Here is a 21,098-nt window from a genome sequence, read left to right as displayed (position 1 = left end):
GGGGCCGCGGGGACCCCCCCCGGCTGCTCCTGGGGTGCCAGCACCTGCCCGGCGCTGGAGATGGGGGTGCTGCGGGGACCTGGGAGCCTCCCCGACTGCGGGTGAGGAGCTCTCGAGTGAGATGGGACCCCAAATTGAGAGGGGGAAGTGGGCTGTGGATTGGGGGAACGATGGGAAAGGGCTGGGAGAAGGGGGAAAAGAGGAAGCTGAGACCCCTAACAGAGCAGGAGGGGGAGTGGGACCTCCCAAACTGAGTTGGGAAGGGTGTGGGGATTGGGGGCATGATAGGAAAATTCTCAACACTAAACATCTCAGTTGTCCTCCCACATCTTCCAGTTACTCCCCAGCCCTCCCACTGAGCTACCACTTGCTCCCCATTTCACAGAATCATGGAATCGCTGAGACTGGAAAATCCCTCCAGGACCACCAAGTTCAACCAGATACCCACCCCTCCCTTGCCACCAAGTGCCACATCAAGTTGTTCCTTGAACACCTCCAAGGGATGGGGACACCTTCCTGGGCAGCCCCTTCCAATGTCTGACAACACTTTTCATGGAAAAATTCCTCCTGATGTCCAGCCTGAACTTCCCCTGGCACAGCTTGGGGCTGTTTCCTCTCCTCCTGTCCCTGTTCCCTGCGAGCAGACCCCGACCCCCCCCCCCGGCTGCCCCCTCCTGTCAGGGACTTGTGCAGAGCCACAAGGTCCCCCCTGAGCCTCCTTTGCTCCAGCCTGAGCCCCTTTCCAGCTCCCTCAGCCGCTCCTGGGGCTCCAGACCCTTCCCAGCTCCATTCCCAGTTCTGGGCACATGGAAAGCCTTGATCCCTGCTCAGCAAGTTTATTTTAAAGGTACTTTATATTTAAGGTACTATTTTTTGCTGAGGTGGCACAAAGAACTCAACAAAAATTCCCAGGAGTTTAAAAAACCAACTTTACTAGCAAACTTTAGAAGATCAGGAATTTGGCAACATTTAAAACCAACATTCAATCCAAATAATGCATTTCACAGAGCACTGACTGGGCAAACTCTACCCATCCAACCTCAATTATCCATGCTTCAAGAAGAGGAAATAGGGAGTAGAAAAGGAGAAGAGAAAACCAAGATACAGCTACTGCCTTGGATCCAGCATGGGCTCAGCTGCTGTAAAATTCAAGGACAACAGGGACATACCCACAGGTTTCTGGGGCAAGGGGTTTTATCCACTCTGGCCTCCTGTGGCCACCTCTCCCCCCAGGTGGGGCTTCTGGTCATCTGGTCACTCTGGGGGGTCGATTGGGGTCCACGGCTGGCTGTGGGGCAGTGCTTATCCCTCACTCCAGCCCCTCCATGTCTTTTTCGGTAGAGAGGTTAATTAGACAGAAGTGAAGGACGGGTGCTTAAAGAGCCCTCGGTGCAGGGCCTCCCCAATTCATTAACCCTGGAGGGGTTAACCAGCTTCCGAGGGGGGTAACCCCACCTTGTTGGGGTTAATTAGCCCTGGGGGGGTTAATGAGCTGGGGACGTTAATTAGCCCGGTAGGGTATAATTTGTCCCAGGGGAGTTAATCGTGTCCCTACTGGGAGGGGGTGGGGCCTGCACTGCTACCTGTACACCCTGGGCCCCTCCCCCACTGCTGACCCCTTCCCCCCCAGAGGCCCACAAGAGAGGGCAGGAGGCTCCTCTCCCACGTCCAGGTCCCTTTTGGAGAGGCGGAGGGTCAGGGTGGTCGATCTGCCCCCTCCCCCACGCTTTTCTCAGGGCTTTCCAGTAAAAGCAGCGAAGAAAAACAGGCAGAGTCGTTATGGTGGGGGAGGGGCTTTAGAACGTTTTATTGGGGTGGGGGATGGGTTTGAAACCCCTTCGGAGGGGAGGGAAGGGGCCCAGAACCAGAACGCTTTCCAGGCTGGGAGAGGGAAGGGGCAGGTCAGGAGGGTGGGTCTCCCCCTTCGGTGGTTTCCCCACTTGGGGGGCTCCCCTCTCCCTCCCGCTGCCCTCCCCCTTCCTCCTCCTCTTCTCCCTCCCGCTCCCCCTCCTGCTCCATCCGCTCCCGGTAGTTCCTCCTGAAGAAGCCGCACTGTGGAAGAGGGGTGGGTAAGAATGGGGGAGGGACCCCAAGAGTGGGGTTCACCCCTCCCCCCATCGCAAAACTCCCCCCCACCTTGGCGAGGCCGAGGGAGATGAGGAGGAGGAGGAGGAGCCCCCCCACCCCTCCTCCCATGTAGACGGGGAGGGGATCGACTTCCCACAGCAGCTCCACCTTGGTCACTCCCTAAAACGAGCGGGCTTGGGGGAGGGGCTGTCCCAACTTCCAGGGCAGCCGCTCCCCATCCATTACCGGCACACGCCAGAGGTGGGGCGTGGCCTCCCCACACGGCCCCCTTCCCCCTGCCCATCCCAGAGCCCGCCCCCCGCCCCATTACCTGCGCTCGGAGGAGTTGGGGCGCGGCCGCCAGAAGGGGCAGGGGCAGCGTGAGCCAGAGGGCGGAGCAAAACCGGGAGTGGGCGGGTCCCTGCGGTGGGGGAGGGGTCAGAGGGGTGGGGCTCTGGGAGTGGGGGAAGGGCTACAGGAGGACGGACGGGTGGGGAGGGGTACCTGGCTGTGGGGGAGGGGCTGCAGGACAGCGCTGACCGTGATCCTTGCGGGGTTCGCCGGGGTCAAGAGGGTCGGGGGGCAGCGGAACAGCTGCAGGTGGGGCGTGGAGCAGGCCTGGGGGAGGGAGGGGTGGGGCCCTGAGTCAGAGCCCAGCCAGTGCCCCACAAGTGCCGGGCCGCCAGAGCACCTCCACTAGATCCCCCTGCCCCTGAGCATCCCCCCGCACCCTGCGATCAGAGTCCCCAGCCTCCCCCCTCACCTGGGCGATGCTCCTGTTCAGCTCCTGACCCACAGAGTCTCCCAGCTCCAGCTCCACAGCCACACAGGGGCTCCCTGGTTCCTATGGGGCAGTGGGTGAGTTTGGGGATAGGGGATCACTAGGGACAGGGGGGGAGTGAGGGGATAGGGGGTCATTTGAGGGCAGGAGGTATTTTTGGGGCAGGAGGTCATTTAGGGGGTGGGGGGGTCACAGGGGGCAGGGGGAGAGTGGGGATCAGAAGGGAGTTTTGCCCCCTGTATTTGGGGGAAGGACTCTGGGGAGTGCTATTGGGCAGAGGTCCCCACTCACCACTCGCACTTGGGAGGCAGCCATGGCCACGCCGTGGGGCAGCACATGGGGCAGGAGGACAAAGGGTGTCACCTGTGGTTTGGGGCTGCCCTGGGGGGGTGGCCAGAGAAGCTCCACCTGTGGGGCAGAACTGGGGGTCAGGGCTGTGGGGGCAGCAGGATGGGGGGGAGTCACTTAGGGGGTTCACCTGATAGTGGTGCTGCACCGTCTTGTTGTGGGGCTGGGGAGGGGTGAAGTTTAAGTGGTGGGTGGAATCTTCTTGCCTGTGTGTGGGGCGGGGGGATCAGTGGGGCCCGGCTGCCTGGGTCCCCCCTGAATCCATGGAGCAGGAATGTGTGGGGCTTACCAGGAGGCCACAAGGTCAAGGGCAAAGTGGACAGGGATGTCCCAGGAGTCCGTGTTGTCCCCGAGGGTGATGTTGGGCTCGTTATTGCTGTGGGGCAGGTGAGATCCACAGACATCACCTCCCTGCCCAACAGTGCCCCACAGACCCCTCCCCACCCCATGGACCCCACCTGCTCACAGTTGCGGTCAGCCCCAGGGATTGTCCCCATGAGGCATTTTGCTGAAGGTCAAAGGTCACCTCCACCAGCACCTGACACAGAGCAGAGTTGGGGTGTCTCGGGGGGCTGTCCCATAGCGACCCCTGCCCCCCAGCGCTGCCCCCCAGCTCTTACCTGCCAGCCAGAGCGGAGGACGGGGCAGCTGAGGTTGCAAGTGAGGCCCCACGGCTGCCCCTCGAAGCCCTGGGAGTCCCAGCAGTGGATGGGCATCGGCACCAGAGTCAAGGCCTGGGGGAGATATGGGGCTGGGATCTGAGGGGCCTGAACACCTGTGTCCCTCCCCATCCCATATTTTGGGGTCCCACATACCTGGCTGGCTCGGGCCCGCCGGAAAGAGACCCCCAGGAGGTGGTTCACTTGTAGGGCCACCCCATAGGCATCTTCCCCCCTGTTCTTCACAGTCAACAGAACCCCCAGTTCGGCACTAGGGACCCCCAAAACAGCTGCACCCCTTGGCACCACCTTGACCCCCAAGTCGGCTTCGCACACCTCGTCAGCCCCACAGTTCTGCTCAAAGGGGATCTATGGGGCAGGGAAGAAAGGGGACATGTTAATTTTGGGGGACCCCACCACCCTCCCATTGCATCCCACATCCCAGCCCCACTGTGGTGTTACCTCAGCCCAGGTGGGGGGGGCACTGCTGGGGTGCAGGATGTGCCCTGGTGGGTCCCTATGGGGCAAGGTGATGGTGACAGTGACACGGATTGGGGTGACGAAGTCCTCAAGGCAGGGCTGGAGCACAAGCGACAGAAGGTTGGAGGGCACCCCAGAAGTGGGGGACAGCACCCCCAGCCACACCCCAGAAGTGTCAGTCCCCCACCCCCAAGGGTACGTCCCACCCCCCAAGTGCTGGTTCCCCTCTGCCCCCCAAGTGTGGGTTCTGGCCCCTTCCCAAAGGTGGATCCCACCCCCTAAGTGTCGGTCCTACCCCCACCACAAAATTGGATCCCACCCCCCAAGTGTGGGTCCTGCCCCATGTGGGTCCCTACCAGCACCCTCAGCGCCTCCTGCTGGCAACTCTGCCCTGGCTGCATCTCCCCGGCCCAGCTCTGCTGCCCCTCCCCAAAATGCCCCCGACCTTGTGCCCGCTGGGGGTCAACGTCCGCCTGGAACGTCACCGGGGTCACCAGGTCACCTAGAGATCAAGAGCGAGGCAAAAGGTCAGCGGTTGCCGCAGCACTTCCTGGAGGCCCTCGCGTGCACCCCTCCCCGGACCTGGGGGGCGCAGGCAGAGGCGGAAGGTCACAGTGCTGGCGGTGACATTGGAACAGTCGACCCAGCGGGTCGGGATCACAGGGGGTTCAAAGGTCAGGTGGGGGGTGACCCTCAGCACTGGGCGGGACCTGCAAGGGAAAAGACGTGAGGGAGGGGATACATCAGGGGTGGCACTGGTTGTGTCACCACCTCCCTCTCCCCCCATGTCCCCCGGTGTCCCTCCCTCTGGACCCACCCCCAAGTTCTCATCCCCACTCCCATGTCCCCATCTCTGCCCCATCTACCCATGTCCCTGTTCTCACCCCATCTCCATGTCCCCATCTCCACCCCTAATGTACCCATCCCCATGTTCCTGTTCCCATCACCTTCCCTGTTTCCACCCCAATGTTCTCATCCTTGACTGTGTCCCCATCCCATCATCACCATCCATGTCCCCATGACTCCATCCCTTGTCTCCACCCCCATATTCCCATCTCCATAAAACCATCACCACCTGTGTCCCCACCCACAATGTCCCTTCCCGACTCCTTCTCCATACTCACATCCTCATCACTGTCTTTGTGTCCCCACCCATGTCCCCCTTTCCATCCCCATGTTCTTGTCCCCAAGCCTGGGCCCCCATCACTCTTCCCACAACTTCAACCTCATGTCCCCATCACCATCCCTGTCCCTACCCACATATCCCCATTTCCTCACCCTCACCCCTGTGTCCCCCATGACCCCCCATGTCACCTCATTACCACGACGTGTCCCTCCATCCCCACTGCCATATCTACCAGTCCATCCCCTGTGAGGTCCAGGCCACCAGCAACCGCCTGCCCGAAAAAACGCCCCAGGGCCACCACTTTCCCCTGCAACCTCTGGGGGGGAGGGGACACTCTTAGCCACCTGATGTCCCCTCCCCCGCAGGGGGCAGGTCTGCTCCCCCTCATTCCCCAGGTCCTACCTGTCGGGGGAAGGGCTTCACTCCCCCAGGGCACCCCGAAAAGATGTAGACAGCCCCACATTCCTCGTCCTCCAGGGGGGCTCCCACAGCCACCTCGGGCAGGTTGTCACCATCCAGGTCTCCCAGAGTGGCCAAGGATGCCCCAAAACGGCCCAAGGGGTGACCTGAGGCACCCCAAAGCTCCCCAGAGGGATGCAGGGCATCCTGGGGGAACAAGGACATTGTGGGAGTCAACCCCAGTCCCATGGACCTCAGATTGGACCTGGCCCCCACCTTTAGGTTACCCTGCATCACCCCTGTTCCACGGACCTTGGGTCAGGGTCACCATAGTCACCCTATGACCTTGAGTTTCGGTCATTCTGGTCACCCCATTGTCCCCAAGCTGGTGGCACCATGTTGACCCCATGCTTTTGGTTTGGGGTCACCCTGGCCACCTCATGACCCTGGTAACTCTGGGTTGGTGTCACCACTGGTCACTCCAGTCCCATGTCCCTAAGACTGGGGTGACCAGGGTGTCACCCTGGTCAGCCCCATCCCATGGTCCTTGGCTTGAGGCCACCATGGTCACCCAATATCCCTGGGTTGGCGTCCCCCTATAGCAACGTGCCCCCCCCCAAGTGTTCCCAGGGTTGGTGGTGGCCCCAGGGGCAGTGCCCCCCTTACCTCCTTCCACGTGTACACGTGCACCCGTCCTCCCCGCTGCCCATCATAGTGGCTGGGGGCCCCCACTAGCAATGCCACTGTCACCCCACCCTGGTCCAGTGTGCAGAGGGTGGCCCCAAAATAGGACCCCACCTGTGGGGAAACATCTGTGTCACTGGGTAGGCACATCCATGGGGACCTCCCCAAAGTAGGACCCCACCTGCAGGGTGACATGTGTTGCCTGGGAGAGGGTGGGAACACCCATGGGACCCCTCCCCCACGGCACAGAGGGTTGCCCTGAATTAGGACCTCACCTGTGCGACAACATCTGTGTCACCTGGGGGAAGTGGGGACACTCAAGGAACCCTGTCCCCACCATACCTGCTCCCCAACGAGGGTCTGCAGCACTTGCCAGTCCCCAGTAGCTCTGGACACCTCGAAGAGGACCATCCCCCCCACGTGGAGGTGACGGGGTGCCCCTGCAGCCACCAGTACCCGGGCAGGGATGTGCAGCCCAACCACCGAGTAGCCTGGGGGAGGGGGGGTTACCAGGGTCACCAGGGTCAACCTGGTTCCCAAGGTGGGGGACACCTTGGCCACCCCATGTCCCTGGATTGGGGTCACCAGGGTCAAGGTGGTCACCAAGGTGTGCTGACCTGGTCACTCTGTGCTTTGGGATGGAGTCACCATGGTCACCCTGGGTTGGGGTCACCATGATGACCTGGTTCTCAAGCTGGGGTCACCTGAGTCTCCCCACAGCCCTGAGATGCCACCATAGTCAACCTGGTCCGTGGTTGGGTCCTGACCCACCACCATGATTCCACCCACACTGCCCCTCCCCCAGGATCTACCCCCCCACTAACTCCTCTGCCCCTCATCTATTATCCCTCCTCCATCCATGTAACCCCTCCCCCCTAATTAACACTTCTCACCTAGGTATCCCTCAGAACCGCTCTTGTTCAGGTGGGGGTTGGGCACGAAGGTCTCATTCTCTCGCAGCTCCAGCAGCCCCCCCGCTCCGTTATCGGCCCCCACCGCCCCCGTCACCCGCCGGCCCTGGGGGGAGGGAGGACCACATGAGCACGAGGAACCCCCACCCCCACCCTGACACTCAACCTCCTCGCCCCCTTCCCACCTGGATGACATCAACACTGATCCCGCTGGAGCACATCTCCAGGTGAAAGCTGTGCAGCTGGGTGGTACCTGGGGGGGAGCGGCGAGAGAGGACTGGGAGTGTTGGAGATGGATGTGGGGGAGGTATTAATTAGGGTGAGGGAGGGGTTAATTGGGGTGGGGTGCATGCCCCAACTGGTTTTGGGTCCCCTCCATGTCACAGCTGTGTTACTGGGGGGGGGGGGGGGGGGGAGGCATTAATTTGGGGCGGAAGCAGGGTGGGGTGTCAGGTACCCTGAATGTTGGCTGGTTGGGGTGGGGGAGGGGTAGTGTTGGGGTACCCTCGATGTCATAGAGCCGCGCCTGCAGCTCCTGGAAGAGGCTCTGGAGCTGCTCGAAGCTCTTGAGCACCTGCACGAAGCCAGGCCCGGAGGCAAATTGCTGCAGGTACAGCTGCGTGTTGGGGCTGTTGAAGTTATTCCCCACCTGGCCGGGGGAGACACCGGGTGTTACTGGGACAGGGGGGCCATTGCACATTCCCTCCATCTGCCACGCCCTCAGGATGAGCAGCCATGGCCGCGCCCACCCAGGGCCGTGCCCACCATGATGACACCCACCCAAGAGCCATTCTGCCACACCCAAACCCTCAAATGGCCACGCCCATAACCCACACCCGCCTACACCCACCGTTACAACCCATTGCCACTCCCACCACTGGTCGTGCTCCCCGTGACCACCCCGTGACCACCCCGTGACCAAGCCCGCCCCCCCCACACCTACTCACGGTAATGCCCACCCGTGACCACATCCGCACGACGGCCACGCCCGCACCACCACCAGCCCCACCATGACCGCGCCCGCCATGCCCGCTCTGCCCGGTCCGCCACGACCACACCCTCATGGCCACGCCCACCCCGGCCACGCCCACCCCGATGACGTAGCGGTGGATGCCGCGCTCCTCGGCCGCGCGCACGCTGCTCTCCGTGTCGCTGTCGGTGGCGTCGCCGTCCGTGATCAGCACCAGCACCCGCCGCGCCGCCGGCCGCGCCCCCCGCCGCTCTGAGAACAGCGTCTGCCTGCACAGAGCGCCGTGGGTGCTGCACGTGGGGCTGGGGGGCCACCGGCGGGCGCAGGGGGTCATTCTGGGAGCCCGGGGGGTAGCAGGGGTGAAGAGGGTGCAGCAGAGGAACAGTGGGGTGCTGGGTGCTGGTGGGGAGCAGCTCAGGGTCAACAGTGGGGCACATGTGGGTGCTGGAGGGTGGCAGTGGGGTGCAGGGGGCACAAGGGTGGTTCCGGGGGGCAGAGTGGGGTGCTATGAGTGTGGTGCCCTGCTGTGGGGTGGCAGTGGGGCACAGGGGTGGCATTAGGAGGGCACTAGGGTGGCAGTAGGGTGGCAGGGGATTCAGTGGGGCAGCTGGGGTGCTGGAGGGTGGTGAGCAGGAGCAGAGGATGGTGTGGGGCATAAGGGGTGGCTGTGGGGCAGCTGAGGGGCAGCTATGGGGTGCAGTGGGGCAGGCCGTGTCTCACACAACGAAGCTGATGGCAGCAAAGGTGTCAGTGAGGCCCCCACGCTGTCTCAGCCCCCGCAGCAGCTCCCGAGGCCGCGGCTTGGCCACAAATTCCTCCAGCGTGAACACAGTCTGCACCCCATCTGAGAACTGCACTGCCCCGAACTGCCCACGTGGAGCACTGTCAGCGCCCACCCTGCCGGGGCCATGGGCCCAGAGCCCCCGATAGCCTCCTACTGCCCCTGAACCCCTATAGTGTTCCCTATAGCCCCGCACGGTCCCCATTCCCCCATAATGTTCCCTATAGCCCCTAGCCCCCTATAGTGCCCCATGGCCCCCATCCCCCACAGTGTTCCCTATAGCCCTCATCTCCCATAGTGCCCCTACAGCCCCTGTACTCCCCCCACTTCCCCCTCTGTAACACCCCCAGAACTCCCACCCCCTGCACCCCCCACAGCCCTCCCGGGCGTACATGGATGGAGGTGTTCTCTAGCTTCTCCATCACGTCCACCATGAAGTCCCGGATGGCCCCAAACTGGGAGGGGCTCATGCTGCTGGAGCCGTCGAACAGGAACACCAGGTCCACCGGGGCCCGCTGGCAGCCTGGGGTCATGGGGGGGTCACTGGGGGCGTCACCACTGGGGGGGGGGAGGGCCACGGGGAATGGCTCAGTGGCCCCAGCAGTCAGCCAGGGCCATCCTGTGTCCATGATGGCCTCCATGGGTCAACCATGGTCTCTATGTGTCAATCCTGGGTCAGCCATGGGTCAAGCCCCAAGGTCAATCATCATGGCCACCATGGGTCAGCCATGGGTTCACCACACTCTCCATGGGTTGGGGGCCATCTCTGGGGTGGCCCCTCACCTTGACGTCCGGGCATCAGCTCCTGCCGCAGTCTCAGCTGAGGGTCGAGCAGGAGGCAGACCCCGCTCACGTACATGTTGCGGTCGCAGACGTGGGTGAAGCCCGGGCCACAGGCCTGGGGAGCGGCGAGAAAGGAGCAGAGGGTGGGGCTGAGAGGGGAAGGGGCGGGGTGGGGCTGAGGGTGGGGCTGAGGAGGGGGGGAAGGGGGGCGGGGGGGGTGGGGCTGAGGGTGGGGCTGAGAGGGGAAGGGGCGGGGGGACTGTTGGACTCACGATGGTGCCGTCGCCATCCCGGGCCAAGGCCATTCCGATGTGTGTCCGGGTGCTATTCCCTGGGGACAGCTCTTAATCCTAATCCCACCCCAAACGCACCCTAACCCTGCCTTGATCCTGCCCTAATCCCACCCCTCTCCATTTTAAATCACACCCCGTGCAATCCCAGCTCCAGCACCCATTCTAACCCTGCCCTAATCTCACACTAATCTTGCTCCCACTCTAATCCTGCTCTCACTCTAATCCCACCCCTAAAACCACCCTACCCTCCACCCACACCCACCCCTACCACCATTTCACCCTAATCCCACCTCCATTCTAATCCCATCCCCAAATCCTTTCCACCCCAACCCTAATTCCATCCCAATCCCACCCTAATCCCACCCCACTCCCACTTCACCCCAATCCCATCCCAATCCTGCCCTAATCCCACCCCTAAAATACACCTGCACCCCCACCCACCCCTACCCTAATCTCAATCAAATCCACCCTAATTCCACTTCAATCCTACTTCTAATCCTACTGCATCCCTACTTCTAATTCCACCCTATGCCCACCCCTACTTCCACCCCAGTCCCTCCTAATCCCGCCATTCCCACCTTCCAGCTCCACCTCCCGGCACTCTCCACTCTGCACCACACACTGGAACAGCCGCCCCCCATCTCCGACCTCTGATGGGGCCCCCACCAGCACCCTGGGGAGAGAGGGTTATTTCAGCCCCCCGGGATCCCCAGGTGCTGAAATATCCCGGGGCCCTGGGAGGGGCCCCACAATTGGGGTGACTCAGATGTCCAGGGTCCCCATCTCCTACCGGGCCCCGTCCAGCGGCAGCACTTGGTGCCCAAAGCTCCGGCTCCCACCAGTGGTCAGGACCCGATGTGGGGCCGGGTGGATGCTGAAGGCTCCGATGTGGGGCAGCTCTATAGGGCAGAGAGGGGGATGGGTGAGAGACAGCCCCTTGCCCCACACAGTTCCCCCAGACTGACACAGTGAGGGGACCTAGGTGTCCAGGACCCACGAGTGGGGGGACCCAAGTCTGGGACCCATAAATTAAGGGTCCCAGGTCTCTGAGCCCCACAAGGTGAGGGGAACCCAGCATCCGCTTCTCATGGCGCCAATATGGGGCCCTACTTCCTTCCCCGAGCGTGGGAAGGATCTGGGCATGCAAGTGCTCCTCCCCCACCCGCAGTTGGTCAGGGACCTTCATCTCCCACCTGCTGTGGGACAGGAACCCCCTTTCCCCCCCTCCATGGGTCAGGGCCCCAAGTCCCCCCATACCGGCCACCAGAGCCCCGATGATGATGCCAACGATGTGCCCCAGAGCCGCCATGCTGTCACCACTCTGGTGTCACTGCACGCCCCGGATTTCCTGTGACAAATGGGTGAAAAACATCCCACACAGAACCCAGGGCCCCAGGCAGACAGAGCTCGGGGGGGGACAGGATGGGAGACAGAAACGGGGGGGAGACAGAAATGGGGGGGGCAGGCATCTGAGACCCAGAACTGGGGGTCCCCAGGCTGCCAGGACTTACCTGTCACCACTGGGGGGGTCAGCAAGGGCTGTTGCTGTAGGGGGGGTTGGGTTGGGTTATGCCAGGGGTTGTATCGGGTGTTGGGATTGAGTTGGGGGTCACGCTGGCGGTTGAGCTGGGAATGACTGGGGGTCATGCTGAGGGGTGTGAGGGGGGTTGGGGGCTTGTGGGGGGTGACCCCAGCCAGACGCCAGGTGCTCCCAAAATCGCTCTGTCACTCCCCTCCTCACTTGGACAAGGGAGAGAAAATAGAATGTGCATTCCAGTGCTGGGATGGGGAGGGGGGATTTGAGTTTGGGGTTGGGATATGTGGGGTGATAGAGGAGCAGGAATTGGGCTTTGAGAGAACAGGCCAGGCTGTGGGAAACTTTGAGGCATCAGCAAACTGTAAGGTAACCACAGACTGGTGTTTGAAGCAGCAACCAGTCAGGGCAGGGAGACGTCAGTAAATCTTGACACAACTTGTGGTCAGAGAGATTTGGGAAGCAGCAGATGGTTAAAGTATGCAGAGAAACAGCACAAGCATAGGGCAGTGTAGGACAGTCTTTGGCAGGGACAACCAAGGGCCTTGGTGGGGCTGGGCACCCCCACATTTTCCAGCTGTAACAAGTACCTCTGACTCCTGCTTTACCAGAACCCAGGGATGGTCTCCTTTCCTGGTCATGGCCTCATTGGGCTCTTCAGTGATGACCCTGAGTGGGGCCAGTCAAACCCTCAGAGTCTTGGGGGTTGTTGCTGACTTTGACTTCTCAGGAGTTTCAGCTTCCCAAACGTGCAGTTCAGGGATTTGGCACCACAGGGTGCAGGAACATGCCAAGTGCCTGAACAAGCCTCAGCTCCAGGTGTGATTTCCTCAGTTCCCCAGTTCTTATGCAGTTAATTGGAGCAGTTTCACAAGTGCTGTCAGAGTGAAAAACTGTGAAATTAAATTACAAGAAAGCATTTTTCTAGTTTTTCTGCCTACAGAATATGTATTATCCAGAGCTTCTGATTGAAGCATTTCTTAATGAAGTATGAACATAGAGCAAAGACCAGAACTGTGGGGAATTTTTAGTGTACCGCTTCAGGTGAATTGAACACATGTTTTTGCTTAAATATAAACCCAAAAAAGGTCTCCCACAGAGCTTTGGGCAGTATCCTACCACCGTAAGCCATTCTCCAAGGACTCTGCACAGATGTGACCAGAGCTGACCTCTCACAGACAGCTGCACCAGCTCAAGGCAGCTGAGCCCAGCCTTGGGCCCAGCCCCCAGCCCAGCTCTGCCACCTGAGATGGCACTCCCCATCCAGGGGACAGACAGTGCTGTGGCTGTTCCTTATCACCAAGGGGATCTTCACTCCCTTACAGTCCTCCAGTCTGATAGGAAAGGTGGGCACCCTTACAAATTACTCTGTGGTGAGGGTCTTTAGGAAGAATGGATATATGGAAAAGACTCCACTACTGGAATAAGCAGTAAAGTAGGTATGTTTGTTACAGCGCTGGGACGCATGGGGGATAATTCCTCCAAAGCCATGTGTGCCGACAGCTGCATTCAGCTTGGTATTTATCGGGTTACAAGCTCCATAGTCATTAAGTTTCCCAATACACCTATACATATTCATCGCCTAGCCCTGCCTAGCCTCACTTCGTATTACAATGAGCCCAAAAGTCATTTACATCCGCTTGCGCTTGCGCAGTGTCGCTTGCGCAGTGTTGTCTGGTGGTCGTGGGCAGGGGGCTCTGGGATGAAGTGAAGGGTCTCCTCACGCTGGACTTTTCACCTTTCCTCCCTGCACATGCTCTTTATGTCCCTGGCCCAAGTCCAAACTTCAAGGCTGGTTTAAGTTAGTTTTAGGTTCGAAAACAGGATCTTTGGTCAAGAAGATCAAGATTCCTTCCCTTTATCAATAGTCTCGTATCTTCTCATTCTGCTTTGGTAGGCACAATAAGTGTTGAGCAAGCTGTAGGCATTGTTTTTAACAAACAGCTTCTTAACAAATCATTTAACCTCTGCTTCCCCTCCTCCCTCTGGTTCAGAATGGGTGTTAATGTCTTCAAAACGGGTCTTAATTTCTCTAGGAACATCAAGCTGCACAAGTTTGTTAAAGAACCCAAACAGTTTGAGCCAGACAGTTTGAGCTCCTGACCTTTAGGGTAATAGGACAAACGGGTCTGCACAAAATCTTGTGCAGAGCCCAGACAGCCTGGACTTCCAAACATTGGGGAAAACGGCAGCACATGTTCAAGGGGGGATATGGGGTCAGTGGTTCGGGAAGGCTGTGCCTTCCTGGTACCTCAGCCGATGGGGAAAGGAAGAGAGCAACATGCGGCCGGGAGTTTAGGATAAAAGGAGGCTGCGTCCTCCAAAACCTCGAGAGAGACCCCACGGGCGTGTGCCCCAGTGGACTCTCTCCCTTTATTCGAGCAAAGTTGCAGGACTCCTCTGTCTCCTTTGTGGACACTGGCTTTTCACAGTGTGGCTTCTCCGCACAAGTCTCTGGCATTTATAGTTATAGCCTGTTTAAGCCTTTCCTCAGCTGGGCCTTCTCCATTCCAGGTTATTCCTTGGTCCTAAACTACCACAGCTGAGCAGTTATAACCAGAATTTCCCCTTCTGGTGTCCTGGCACACCCTGCTGCAAAGGCCAGGATGTGGCAGGAAGGCTCACAGGGTCTCCTGACTGTGGAGAAGGACATGCTCCAGAGCAGGGCTTCTCTGTCACACTGTCAGAGGGACAGGGCAGGACAGGGTGGCTCCTTCTCCCAGGGACAGCTGTGGAGTGTGAATGTGGAAGTGCAGCCAGGGGTGCCCAGGGCTGTCCTGCAAAGCAGGGTCCCTGTGCTCCAAAGCTCTGTGTGGCAGGGCAGAAACTCTGCTGCATGCCAGGGGCAGCTCTCAGCTTCCCCAGGGAGATCCCCACAGCACTGCTGGGGAGAGGCTGAGAGGTCCAGATCACCTCAGCACATTTCCAGAGGGGCTTTTCAAGTAGCGTATCAAGGTCAGGGCTACCCCTAAGGAAATGTACTTTCGGAAAGGTACTTCCTGGGGGTCTGTGCTTTCATCTTCCTACTGTGGTTGGGCGGCAAAGAGTGGCTGGTGTGTCTGTCAGTGGGTGCAACCACCAGCAAACATCAAACCAAGCAGCCAGAGAGTATAAAAAGAGGTCTGAGATCTAGTTAGTTTAGAGACCATAGGCCTGGATCAGATGTTGGAGAGCCCCAAGAGCCTGTGAGCTGGTTACTGGATGGACACTGTGACCTAAACACTCTTGGAGAAACTGAGGAGTCCTGTGAGGCAGGTAATGGGAATGCCTTAGGTCTGGACCCGGGGGTGAAGTTCCCTTTGTGTGAGAGAGCAGCAGGAATGTCTGGGCACTGCTGGGATGGGCAGTGGGGCAGTCCACAGGAAATAGCAGCACAACAAGAGGGTTGGTGGGAGACATGTGCTGCAGACTTCCTGAGCAGGAAGAAGTTGCTGGGGCCTTCTCCAACAACTGGGAGAAACCTCATGTTTCCAGGTGCTAGTCCTCATGGGAGGCCTAAACTATCCGAGTATCTGATGAAGGGGTAATACACCAAGCCAGCCAGGAGGCTTTTGGAGCTTATTAAGAGTTTTTCTGACAAGGGTGACTGAAGAGCCAGTGACAGAGGGTGTCCTGCAGGACATCACACTTAGAAACAAGGTCAGGACTGTAACAGTCAGGGGTGAGGAAGCAAAGGTGAGGGCTCTGAGAGAATGGAAAAAGGCAGAGTGCAGGACTTCAGGAGAATAGGCTTCAGCCTGCTTGGTGACCTGCTAAGAAGAATTCCATGAGATATTGTCCTGCAGAGAAGAGGGAAGAACTATTTCATGTTCAAAAATCTTGTCTTTGAGCTCCAGAACACCTCGCCTTGTCACTCAGGAAGGTAAAAAACACTGTAGGAAGCTGGTATGGATGGGAAAGGAGCTGCTGACAAAAACCAAACATGAGGAGGAAGCACAGAAACAGTGGAAACAGCCTGCCAGCCTCAATGGTGCTGGAGAGACTAATTTGTGTGTGTGTGTTTGTCTGTGCAAAGGGAACTGGAGGGGAGAGGAGATGCCAGGGACAGCTTCTGGATAGATAGAGAGCCCAAGATCAGCTCCTGGAGAGATCCACACTCCCTGTGTGCCTATATAGGCCTCTATTTTTCACCAGCAAAAGCAGTCCAACCCTCACTTCTCCTTAGTCCACTGACAGTGGTTTTCCTTGGCCTACCGACCTGCTGAGGTCCCTTCCAGGTGAGATTCTGGAGAGCTGCCCCGCAGAGAGAAGTGGGGCTTTGGGCTGATAGCAATATATGTCACCAGTGTGTCCTGGCAGCCCAAAGGACCACTCTGTCCTTGGGGATCAGGCCCAGCGTCACCAGCCAGGCCAGGGAGGGGATTGTCCCGCTCTGCTCTGCACTGGGGCAGACCCACCTCCAATCCTGGGGGCAGTTCTGGGTGACGCAAGAAAAGGACATCAAAGTACTAGCATGCGTCCAGAGGAAAGTGATCAAGATGGTGAAATGCCTCAAGTGCAAAACTTAGGAGGCACAGCTGAGGTCACCTGGTTTTGTTCTGCTTGGAGAAGGGAAGGACAAGGGGTGACCCCACTGCAGTCAAAGGGGGCAGTCCATGTGGCATGCTGGTCTCCTCTGGTCATCAGTGACAGGACACAAGGAAATGGACTGAGATGGGGTCAGGGGAAGTTCAGAATGGACATTAGGAAAAGCTTCTTCATCCAGAGGCTGGTCAGGCACTGGAACAGGCTTCCCAGAGAAAGGGGCCGGGCATCAAGCCTGCCAAGGCTCAAGCAGTGCACAGACAAGGCTCTTAGTCATATGATTTCATTTCAGGTTGTCCTGGAAGCAGCAGAGACTTAAGGATCTTTATGAGTCCCTTCCAAGTTGAGAGAGTCCTATGATCCTGTGATACTGGGTGCTATTGAAAGGACAAAGAAGGGCAAGGTAAACAACAGGCATAGTCAGCATGGGTTCACAAAGGGAAACTGCTGTTTACCAATTTGAGATATTCTATAATTCCCTGACTTGTTCCTTCAGATACCTCTCAGTTTGCCAGCTGTAGCAGGATGTTCTGCCCTGGAACATGGCCAAGTAACTCAGACAATGCCCTATTTACAAGGCTCTCAGTGCTGGACTGAGAGGGGGTGTCATGCTGGTTTTGGTGTTGAATTATGCTAAATCCAGTCTGGCACATCAACCCCAAAATTAACATCCTGATAGTGAGGCAAAGATTTGGCAGGTAAGCTGCTAAACTGACCCAGACACACATGACTGTCAGCCAATCCTTTACACCTTAAAAGTCCAGTCCTCTTTCATAGGGTAGGTTCTTCTGGAGCATGTGGAGATCCCTCCTTTGGGTGGGGACATCCCTCAATGTCTGAGCGAATGTGATTTTGTCCACAGTCATTGGTCTGGGTGAGCTACATCAATCTCTGCTTTAATAGCTAGCTTTAATATAATTAATTTGACTGCTTTGATATAGTGAACTATCCTGTCCTATCCTATCCTATCCTATCCTATCCTAGTATTTTTATCTTTTTTACTACTTATGTGTAGTAAATAATTCTCATAAAGATCTTTTTGTCTAATCATTTATCATAATAAATAATTAATTTTTATATAAATATATCTGGTTTGCCATCCTTAATCCTGCAGGACAGAGTTGTACACAGGTTCAATCACACCCCTATAATTCCTTAGATTTAAGGCATTGACAGCCTGGGGCTTGGATTGGATCTGGGAGGGCAACCTCCATCCTGCTGTTCTGCATTCCCAAAATCCTTGTTCCCAGTTTCCACCATCCCTGACCACCAGATCCGCTCTGGGATCAGTTTCCCTGTGGGCACTTTCCTGCCCTCTCCCTGTGTTACTGGCACTGGAAATTGGGAATTTGGATCTTCATCCCATTTTCCCTTCCTTCTCCTCCCTATTATTATCGGGATCCCCTTTTCACCCTCTTTTCCCAGGCACTGGGACCTCCCTTTCTGGCCACCCCTGGTTTTCCAGCTCCTGCATCCCCCTTTCTTTGACTCCAGGACCCTCCTGCCCCACCTATCCTGGCCATCTTACCTCTCCCAGCCCCTGGATCCCCCCTTCCTTGACGCTGGGACCACCCTGAACTCCCATTCCCGGGAACTGAGACACCCTTGCGTGCGTCACTGCACTCCAAGTCCCCCCCCCCCACCAGGATTTCAGTACCCCAAAACCACCTCAGAAATGGGGATACTCCAAAATCCCCTCAGAAACTGGGTCCCCTGATGTCTTGAGAGACCCCTTAAAAACAGAGACTAGACAGGAGTAGGGGAATAAAGGTAGGTATTTAATTGAAGGGCCTTCAAAGGTACACCCTGGGGAGTCCAGAGGCTACTGCCGAGATGGACCCCAAGATGGACTGTGGGTCACAAGTTCTTCAATCTTTTATGGGTTTGGTTCATTTGCATATCAGAGTTAATTCTCCAATTAAAGCTTCAGTTTAATGATGTAATTCCCCTCAGCTTGCCCCCCTCTCAAAAGCTTTTGGTTTATACTTTTTGGGCCTAGGACGGTCTGGGTGTCCTTGAAGAGCAGGCCTGGAGAGGCTTTGTTACATCTACCTAGCAGGAGAGAGCAGAAATTAACAGGCTACAAGAAACTTCAGAGTTACACACTAGGCAGTACAGGATTTGAAAAATATAAAAGTTAAAACCTAAGGCATCACCCCCTGACTTCATCATACCCAGCCTTCAGCTCTTATTTCAGACCCCATCCTACCCCTCCCAATTCCCATCCCAGCCCTCCTTGCGGTTTTGGGGGTTGTGAGATCAAGTAATTTTGGGGTGAGATTGAGTCATTTTGAGGTGGGATTGAGCCACTTTGGAGTGGGATTGAGTTGTTTAGAAGTGACGGGTCAATCCATCTTTGGCTTTTGGAGTGCAAAGTTATGGAGAAAACTCCTCCAAATCCCAACAGAACACCTAAATCCTCCTGAGTATACTGCTGAACCCCCAATTCCCCCCCAAATCCAAGTGAAATGGTGAGGCTTTACATGTCTTTGTTCAATCTCTTCATTTTTACCATAATTTTGGGTGTTTTTAAGGGATGAAGATGGTTCAAAAGAAAATCATGGCCAAAAGATAAGGATTTGTTGGCATACTTTGAGTATCCATGGGGTTGGGTTGGGTGGGTGGAAGAGCCTTTTTTAGAGGGGTTTCCACCCCATTCTCTCCAAAATCTTGGTCTCTGCCCTAATCCATCACCATTTGGCTGTGGAAGACACCAGTGGGCCAGAGAGAATTAAAATCATGGAACTATTAAGTTGGAAAAGACCTCGAAGATCATCCAGTGTTGCTGGATGTCACCAGAAGAAATGATTGGACAGAGCAGGTGAGATTTCTGGGGTCTAAAGTCAACAACTAACTTTTGGGGTATTTCCCATTTCTGAAAGGATTTTGGGATATCCCTGTTTCTGAGGTGGCTTTGGGGTACCCCCCAAATCTGAAAGGGGGGAACTAGGAGTGAGAAGACACCTGGCTCCAGTACTTGGGCATGCTTTGCTGGGGGGGGTCTACAGAGGCGGTTTCAGTGAGAAGCTGCCATAATCTTCCTCCATGTCTGGCAGAGCCAATCCCTAGCAGCTCCAAAGATGGATGTGCTGCTGGTAAAGGCTGGGCCAGTTAGAAATGGTGGTGATGCCTCTGTGATAACAGATGTAAGAAGGAAAAATAGTTGTTGCACAGCTGTAATTACAGCCAGAGAAGAGCAGGGTGAGAACATATGAGAGGAACAGCTCTGCAGACACCAAGGGGCAGTGGAGAAGGAGGGGCAGGAGCTGCTCCAGGTGCTGGAACTGAGATTCCCTGGAGTCCGTGGTGAAGCCCATGGTGAGGCAGCTGTGCCCCTGCAGCCCATGGAGGGCATGGGGGTGCAGGAATGCACCTGCAGCCCCTAAAAGAGGTCACACCAGAGCAGGGGGATGCCTGAGAGGAGGCTGTGACTGTGTGGGAAGTCGTGCTGGAGCAGGGTCCTGGAAGGACTTGTGACCCTGTGGGGGACCCACATAGGAGCAGGCTGTGCCTGTAGGACTGACCTTGTGGAAGAGTGACCTACCTTGCAGCAGTTTATGGAGAACTGTTGCCCAAGCGATGGGCTCCTGCTGGAGAAGTTCATGGGGAACTGTCTCCTGTGGGATGGACCCTATGCTGGAGTGGGGGGCCAGCAGCAGGAACAATGTGTGATGAACCAATCATAAACCCCCATTTTCCGTCTCCCTTCTTGGGAAGAAGGGAGGGATGGGGAGAAGGTGTTTTTAAGATTTACTTCTCATGATCCTGTTCTGATTTTGTTAGTAATAAATTCAATTAGTATACCCAGTTTGCATCTGTTTTTCCAGTAATTGATGAGGGATCTCTCCTGGTCCTTATCTCAACTCATGAACCTTTCACTGTGGTTTTTCTGCCCAGTCCAGTTGCAGAGGGCAGTGATAGAGTGGCTTCGGTGGGTGCCTGGTGTGCTGTGTCAACCAACTACACACCCAGATCTTGGCCCCCAGAGCTGTGAGCAGCTCCCCGGGCAGGCCGAGAGCTACCTCTGGCAGGCAGCAGAGTCCCTGCCCTGGCACACAGAGCCCTGAAGCACAGGGATCCTACTCCGCAGGACAGTCCCTGAGCACCCCTGGCTACACCCTGAACGCCCTGGCTGCACAGCTATTCCAAACTTCCCCCCAACAGCCCCCTCCTCACAGATCCCATCAGCCGGGGCTGTGCCAGCTTTAGGAGATGCCTCCACGACCTGCCCCTGCATTGTCCTGCACCCACAGACTCGCCGTGTTCCGCACTGCAAAGGTTTGTCCTCCCTTGAGCTCTCTGGGCTTTGACTTTCTCTGCTCTGGCTCCTTCCAGAGCTCTCAACGCTCCAGTGCCCGACACTTCCATCCACCGGCACTTCTGGGGGAGCGATTTACAACACTGGGGGGTCACCGGAGAACGGGGCTCCCCCATTTATTCCCTGTACAGGCGGGATTCCCCCTTCCCCGCCGGACCCCCCCTTCCCCCCGGACCTCTCCCGCTTTTTCCCCGACGGCGAAGGCCCCGCTGTGCCCCCCCCGGCCGGCGACCACAGCGGCGTCTCCAGCCCGCCCTGCCCCTCGGGCAGCCCCGAGACCTCTCTGGTGGCCACGGGCGACGAGGAAGCCCCGCGGCCCGGTCGCCCCGCGGCCGCCGCCCTGCCCGGCCGGGCCCTCCCTGGGCGGGCGCAGCTCCCGCGGGACAGCGCCCTGCGCCCGGGAGCTCCGCTAGGCGGCGTCCCCGCCAGGCGCGCGCTGC

The 21,098-nt window shown here is 57.7% G+C and overlaps 1 protein-coding gene across 2 annotated transcripts; it reads right to left on the bottom strand.

Annotated features, from left to right (window-relative positions):
• Window positions 1-1,777: 1,777 nt before the first annotated feature.
• On the bottom strand, window positions 1,778-11,642 carry LOC120412071 (integrin alpha-L-like). 2 transcript variants are annotated; one of them, XM_039572403.1, is made up of 29 exons: window positions 11,540-11,642; window positions 11,073-11,181; window positions 10,861-10,955; window positions 10,262-10,320; window positions 9,990-10,104; window positions 9,599-9,729; window positions 9,146-9,291; window positions 8,547-8,694; window positions 7,960-8,104; window positions 7,641-7,708; window positions 7,438-7,561; window positions 6,887-7,035; window positions 6,527-6,658; window positions 5,864-6,067; window positions 5,650-5,777; window positions 4,918-5,045; window positions 4,692-4,837; window positions 4,318-4,434; window positions 4,012-4,224; window positions 3,817-3,930; window positions 3,655-3,734; window positions 3,486-3,572; window positions 3,327-3,402; window positions 3,140-3,256; window positions 2,831-2,911; window positions 2,572-2,685; window positions 2,399-2,488; window positions 2,137-2,247; window positions 1,778-2,052 (listed from the first exon to the last, which is right to left on the bottom strand). In XM_039572403.1, exons 1-29 carry the CDS (start codon window positions 11,589-11,591, stop codon window positions 1,903-1,905), a joined length of 3,429 nt encoding a protein of 1,142 aa, XP_039428337.1. In that variant the 5' UTR covers window positions 11,592-11,642; the 3' UTR covers window positions 1,778-1,902. The 2 variants fall into 2 exon arrangements, 1 of the variants encoding a protein (XP_039428337.1); XR_005604743.1 differs by lacking the exons at window positions 1,778-2,052; window positions 2,137-2,247; window positions 2,399-2,488; window positions 2,572-2,685; window positions 3,327-3,402.
• Between the last annotated feature and the right edge of the window lie 9,456 nt (window positions 11,643-21,098).

The sequence above is a fragment of the Corvus cornix genome, unplaced genomic scaffold, assembly GCF_000738735.6.
Source record: "Corvus cornix cornix isolate S_Up_H32 unplaced genomic scaffold, ASM73873v5 scaffold1, whole genome shotgun sequence".
NCBI classification, from domain to species: Eukaryota; Metazoa; Chordata; class Aves; order Passeriformes; family Corvidae; genus Corvus; species Corvus cornix.
This window is presented reverse-complemented; position numbering and strand designations above follow the sequence as displayed.